This window comes from Amphibalanus amphitrite, unplaced genomic scaffold (genome assembly GCF_019059575.1).
Source record: "Amphibalanus amphitrite isolate SeventyFive unplaced genomic scaffold, NRLGWU_Aamphi_draft 001699F_arrow, whole genome shotgun sequence".
In the NCBI taxonomy this organism is placed as follows: Eukaryota; Metazoa; Arthropoda; class Thecostraca; order Balanomorpha; family Balanidae; genus Amphibalanus; species Amphibalanus amphitrite.
This window is the reverse complement of record NW_024883192.1, coordinates 51,670-58,662: the sequence shown is the minus strand read 5'-3', so window position 1 is coordinate 58,662 and position 6,993 is coordinate 51,670. Positions and strand designations below refer to the sequence as shown.

At 49.8% G+C, this 6,993-nt stretch overlaps 1 protein-coding gene across 1 annotated transcript; it reads right to left on the bottom strand.

Moving 5' to 3' along the window:
* Positions 1–2,110: 2,110 nt before the first annotated feature.
* Positions 2,111–3,870, bottom strand: LOC122374712 (chitotriosidase-1-like). Its single transcript, XM_043353632.1, has one exon. The coding sequence runs from the start codon at positions 3,730–3,732 to the stop codon at positions 2,227–2,229; it is 1,506 nt and encodes a 501-aa protein (XP_043209567.1). The 5' UTR covers positions 3,733–3,870; the 3' UTR covers positions 2,111–2,226.
* Between the last annotated feature and the right edge of the window lie 3,123 nt (positions 3,871–6,993).

The following is a 6,993-nucleotide window of genomic DNA, read 5'->3' as shown; positions in this document are numbered from 1 at the left end:
TTCCATAAAACGGCTATTTTTGGAGTTTTTGCCCTCTGGAGGCTAAACCGTTGACATGAGGTCAAATCTGAGGACGTGCTGGCGAAAGAACGTTAACCCGCGCGGGGCTGGGTTGGTGTCTCGCGAATTTTTGCAATATCTCAAAAACGGCGGGGCGCAGCGCCGCTAAACTTTCAGTACCTTTTCTTACATCAATTTTACACATTTCTGCCAAAAAAAAAATCGGTTGAAAACTTTTCGAGAAATAATCAAAAATGTGACGTCACTTCAGGCGATTTTTGTACTAAAGTGACCTTTAGTGACCTCATCTTGACCTGACCCGGTCATGCCATCAGCCTAACGGTCTCAAAGCACCTTGCTGCATTCAATTGAAGGCTTTCCATGAAGTATGAAGCTCATAGCTTCCATTGCCTTATCTCCGTAGCATTGCAACCTCAAAAACCACGCTTTTGACAGCTGACCTCAGTTTGACCTTGACCTTGACCTTAACTATAAATTAAGTACATATTTTTAGTTGTTCGTGATGTGATTTTTCGATTGGCGTTTGAATTTTCCAAATTGGACCATTAGTTCGGGAGATAACAGGGGGGGTAAAACTTATCCCCCCCAGCCCCGCGCGTTCGGCTGGAGACCCCAGCCCCGCGCAGGTAAGCCCGCGCCCCGCTGGGGGGGGGGGGCAGAATTTGCCCCCTCCTGTTTTTTTGCCAATAACTTCTAAACGCGTTACGCCAGCGACGTCATACTTTCAGTACCTTATTATACATCAATTTGACACGATCCCTGAAAATTTGAGCGGAATCCGTCGGAATGTTTTTGAGAAAATGGGGTTTTAGTGACGTCATGTTCGCCATTTTTGCCTCAAAAACGGCAAAATTTCAAACGCCGCTAACATCTTCATTTTTAAAGAAATCAAGACGTAACAAAAAATTGATACGTGATTTTACTTTGTCTATCAAATGGCTATCTCGGTTTTTTGAAAATGTTGGATTTTGGCCCATTTTTTCTAAAAAAACTGACTTTTTTGGAAAAATAATTATAAATCCCAAACTTTGAGTGTATCGAAAAAACGGAATATATGTCAGAGAAGTGGTCCATGTGCACCTACATGCCAATTTTTAGAAGAATCAGTTAAAAAAAGTGGGAGTTATTCAAAATTTTATGACTTCACGACACACAAATTTTTGAAAAATGGATTTTTTTTGGAAGTTCTAGACCTCGAACGGAAGCAAAATAGCACCATTCAATTTGCCGTGAAAAACTGCATCAGATATACACCTTTTAGGCCCTAACAGCCAACTTCAAAATTTGACCTCACTTGACCTGACCTTGACCTGACATCGACCTGAAATTCATCCAGATGTGGCCCATATCACTTTTTTGAGTGTACCTATTGAATTCTATGAATAAAATGACCCATAAAACATGTGTCGCACATGCCCTTTTCTATATATTGTTTTTGGTGACCTGACCTGACCTGACCTGACCTTGACCTTGACCTTTGTTTGAATGATATTGTATGCTACGAATATTGTCTTGGTAGCCTAAGAACACGTTTTGGGCAATCAGTCTCAGTCCATTCATCGGCAACTACGGTGCAAGGCCGATAGGTACTGTAGAAACTTGCAATTTGTCCCCTTGACCTGACCTTAACCTGACCTCTGACCTACTTAAGGAAAAAAAATTTGGGCTCTTAAGATCCGCCTTGTTGAGAGCTTTCGATTGCCGTTTTCCCCGTCTTTCTACGACCATCGGTTCGGAAGTTAGACGGGGGGGGGGCAGAATCTGCCCCCCCCCCAGCAGGGCGTGTATGGCTGAATAGCCCAGCGGGGCGCGGGTTAAAGATTGTTCTGGAATAACGGAACCATTTACCAATTAACGATGTTTTTGAAAATAACTGGTGAGATCAAACAAAACTAGGGACCATATGCTATATGTAATTTGGTCCTGGTTACGAGAAAGACATAGGGTGGCAGGCTTCCCCTCGCTTCCCCGATAAGACGTCATTTTGCAATTTTTGAAGTTATAGAGCAACAACCACAAATTGACCAACAATTTTTTTTTATACTGCAGTTTTTTACAGTTGGCTGTGTTTTTTTTTAAACACTTCTTCATTCAATAGCCACATGGTGTATTGGGCGACTCGTAATTTGGATGCAGCACACCGTGGAGAGTGTAGTGAGCCACTGCGCCGGTCGGCCGCAGTCGGCCGCGGCACCAGCCGCAGGCCTAGGCCCGCAGGCCGCGGTGTCCGGCGGTGTCACACTCGTCAGACTCGTAGCTCCAGATGCAGGTGCTGGCCGTGGCGTCAAACACGGTGCCGTTCGCGCACTCCTCCTGTGTGACCTCCCAGTGGTCGCCGTTCCAGACGCAGGCGTAGAAGACGGGCGAGCAGGTGCGGTCCGGGTCCGGGTTGAGGCCGGGGTTCTTGCAGATGTGACTGGGAGGCGCCGTCGGCGCCGGCGGCTCGGTGGTGACCGGTGTGTCGGTCGGCTGGCCGGTCGGCTGCGGGCCGGGCGTGGGCTGGGGGATGTCGCCGTTCAGGCTGGTCCAGATGGCGTTCATCAGCGGGTTGGTGGTGCCGAAGCCGCACAGGCCGCGGAAGTCGTCCGTCTCCACCGACCACACCATCGACCCTCCCAGGTCCATGTCCTTGATGTACTGCGTCTTGAGGTTGATGGACTCGAGGTCGTCGTATCCCACCCACAGTAGGTCCTTGTAGCTGTAGATGGCCTTTTGGTCTGGGTCGCGTACGGACGTCCAGCCGCCCTCGTCCAGGTACACGCAGATCTCATTGAAGCCACATACGCCGGCGGTGCGAGTGTACGGACAGGCCGGCATCCCTCCCGACATGGGCGCGTACAGGCCGTGTTGGTTCCGGTCGGCCAGCGTGAAGCCGCGCCCGTACAGCGGGATGCCCATGGCGATCTTGTGCGGCGGCACTCCGCCCTCGATGTAGTAGTTGACGGTGAAGTTGACACTGAAGTACTGATAGGCCTCGTGGCCGGGCTCCAGGTCCTGTGGTGACAGGTACAGCGGCGCCACGTGGCCCGTGAACGGGTCGAACGCACCGTGGTAGTCGTACGCCATTACGTTGAAAATGTCCAGGTACTGGGCCATGATGTCGAGGTCGTAGGACTCGTCGATGGTGGTCTTGCCAGGTCCAACGGCGGCGCTGAGCAAAAGACCCTCGGGCTCGAACGCCGTCTTGAGCTCTTTGATCAGCAAGGCGTAGTCAGTCTTGTCGATGGGCTGTCCTCCCCTCTCGGCAGGGTACTCCCAGTCCATGTCTAGACCGTCAAAGTTGTACGTCTTCAGGAACTGAACGCAGCTCTGGATGAAGGTGGCGCGCTTTGACGCATCAGCCGCCATCGATGAGTACTTCTCCGAGCCCTCGTTCCATCCGCCGATGGCCAGAATGGCCTTGAAGTTGGGATTGAGCTTCTTTAGGTTGGTGAAGCGAATGAAGCCGCCTTTGCCATAGTTATCATACAGATCGTTCCACGGGTCCAGCGACTTGATCTGGTTGGTGTTGGGATCCAGACCGGCAAAGCCGTAGATGCCATGGGTACAGAGGTACGGGTTAAAGTCCTCAATGTCGAACTTGCCCAGTCCGGGCCGATACACCGCCCAGGTGCCGTAGTAGCAGGTGGCCATGTACCGGGGACTGGTGACACCGTCACCTGCAGCGGCCGCGGCCGCCGCCAGGGTCGCCAGCAGCACAGCGCGCAGCATGGCCAGGAGCCACTGAGGAGTGGGTGAATGAGAGCGGCTGCCGCACCGACACCGTCTGTCCAGGAGTGGCGCACGTCCCGGAGTGGTGTGTCGGGCCGCTGCGGCGGCAGCCGAGCCCTCCCACGGTGCCACCCCCTGCAGACGCTCCCACGAGCCGCACCCTGCTGATAAACAGCGGCGCCAGACGGTGCAGGCTCCGAGTTTCTGGGTGCGCCAGACCAAGCAGCATAGAAACCAGGGCCTCGTCTAACATTTAGCTGAGGCGGTGGGGGCAAACCCCCGAAGTCACTGGCCAGGCCCCACCTCCCAGTCGGGGCAAAAATGTCACCACTGGGGGGGGGGGGGGGGGGGGCTCGAAAGCGAAAGCGGGTCGGCAAAAGCGAAAAGGCAAACGAATTTTACTGAGAGTTGTCAGTACGCATGAATAAATGCGTAACCGAAACATGGATGCAATGTGGGCACATTGACATAGGGGAGGACCATACAAGAGTACGCACCTAATGCATTTTGTCGTTTCACGCCGTTCGGTTTTGGTCTACGGCTACGATCAGTATATTCCGATAAAGCCTGATCATTTGTCCACAAACTGTCATGACCACAGCGGCCTACGTCCAATTTAAAGCGTGACCGTAAGCAATTTTCTAACACCCTGCATTTGCGTACTCTTGCCCGATAGGCAGTACAAGAGTACGCACTTCGTGCGGGTGGAGTACGCACTACGTGTATGCATTCCTACTCGCTGGAATCAATGCATTCATACCAGTATAACGTCTTTTGGGGCGACTAACGGAGCGAGCGAGAGGGTGGGCCTTGCACGTGCGAAATTGCGAGGGGGTACCTCCAACTGACTTGTGCACGGCACCCTACTAACCGGTCTCTAGCGACGTGCCAAATTTGGGCACAATCGGCCCAGCCGTTCTCGAGATCTGGAAGCGGCACCCTGCACGTGCGCACGTGCAAAATGGGTCCCAACTGACTTGTGCACGGCACGCTACTAACCGGTCCCTAACTGTGTACTAAATTTCAGCGCAATCGGTCGAGCCGTTCTCGAGATCTGGAAACGACCCCTGCACGTGCGCACGTGCAGCAGCACCCCAACTCTGGCACATGGATATGCAGTGCCTAGTGGGTGCCTACCTACATGCCAACTTTCAGCGCAATCGGCCAAGTAGTTACCGAGATATTGCAACAATTACAAAACTGACACCTCTTCGTTTTGCACGTGGCACGTGCATAAGGGGTCACCCACATGCATCGGGAATAGTCCAATACTTGGTAGAAGGAATGAAGCTACCCTACAAAAATTACCCCGTGTAAATCGGTCAAGTGGTTGCTGAGATATAAGCCTCGCAAAAGCGTCCGCACGGCCGGCCGGCCGCTCATACTCAGAAATTTCCGTTAATCTAAGGAAAGACTACGCTCGCTTCGCTCGCTCCGTAACAATGCGAACAAAGTATGCGGTCACAGTCGCAGCGCAGGCACTTACGGGCCCCCAAGAAGGCCCCCACATAAATATTTAGGGGAGACCGGGGTTAGTTGGGCCAGTTTTTACCTGAAGCGTCATAACTACGGTATAACTATACACATCATTATTTGTTGACTGTTAACCCGCGCCCCACTGGGGTCTGCGTATAACAAGCCCTACTGGGGGGGGGGGGGGGGCTATTCATAGCCCCCCTCCTAACTCCGAAACTACTGGGCCGATCGTCAAAATTCAAACGGCGTCTGATAGCCCCGGAAAAACTGTCGAACGAAACCTAATTTCATTGACCTCAAGGTCACCGATGACGTCACAGGTCAGGTCAAAGTAAAAATTATTAGCATTTTGGCTTCTTCACGTTTTGGGCTCTGGCCGCCGTCTTACAAGTCAGATCAGGCTCATTTTTGGTTCACACACTCGTGAACAGATGCTCTAGATACCCTGAGGGTACCAAACTTGTACTTTGATTTTCAGGTCAAGGTCAGGTCATCACAGGTCACGAAAATATTATATCATGCGTCGGTCACGTGACACATGTTTTATGGTCCATTTAGGCCGAAAATTTCGAATTTGATGTCGTCTGTGTCATTCAAGGTCATTTTGAGTCAAATTTAGCTTAGGTCAGGTCACTTTCAGGTCAAAAAAGGTCAAATTTTGAAGTTAGAATTTTTCAACAAAAATGGTGTCTATTGGATGCAGTTTGAGCTCAGGAACACGATGGTGCTATTTATATTGGCGTACAATGTCAAATACGTGCTGAAAAATTGATTTGAAAAATTAATAATTGTGAATTTTTTGCAATAATGCGCATAACTTGGAAATTTTTGAAGATATTTAGCTTAAACTTGCTAGAGTTAGTCAAAATAATGCGTTCTATCACATATATTCCGTTTTTTTTTCGAAAATACAAAAACTTTTTGGAAAAAAGGTAAAAAATAATTTTGAATTTTATTATATTAAATTTTCGAAATTTTCAAAATTTGGAAAATTCGAGATGGCAGTTTGATAGCGCAGTCTATTCTGAGTCCTCTCATGCAAAGAAATTGGATCTAGCTTGAAAACTGAGCTCTTGGGAGCGATTGCCGTGGTTCAATGTTTTGCGTCGAAATCGGCCGAACATGACGTCACTCTGACGTCATTTCCGTCCGACCTATGGTAGATACGAAGCTCAAATTTCGACACAAGGTGTCGAATTGACGCAGCCGAAGGTACTGAAAGTTTGGCGTCGATACGTCCAGCGGTTTGGAAGTTATTGCAGAAAAACGGGAGGGGGGCTATAAATAGCCCCCCAGTGGGGCGCGGGTCAACTGAGAGCTTATTTCTTTATCTTTTAAAGAAGACTTAATATGAGAGAGATGGTAGTATCGTTTTGGTGTCATATCTGATCAAAGCAACCATCCTCCAATGTCCCAACATACCCCGCGGGCGGGGTGGGTCGGGCCAGGGGTTGGGGCAAGTTGGGGTGCTATAGGAAAAACAGTGTATCTCAACACATTTTTATTCATGTTTTACATGAACAGTCTTCGCTAATCCATGCGGGCATGTTTATCAACATTTAATGACAAAACGCAAACGTTTGTAGTTTTTCTGCGGCAAACAAAAACGCACACATGCAAAATATGCATGACCAGCTTCAGGTGCTTTTACAAAATGCACCACCAACCTCACTCATTCGCTCTCCGAGTAACAGTTTTGACAGATGAAGACTCTGCTGCTCCCCATGTGCAGAGTACATGTGCCCAATTTTCACATTGCGAGCATTTCTCCCTCGACTTACTGTT

Bases quoted from the DNA above. Each gene is read 5' to 3' on its own strand.
- LOC122374712 (XM_043353632.1), bottom strand. From the start codon at position 3,732: ATGCTGCGCGCTGTGCTGCTGGCGACCCTGGCGGCGGCCGCGGCCGCT.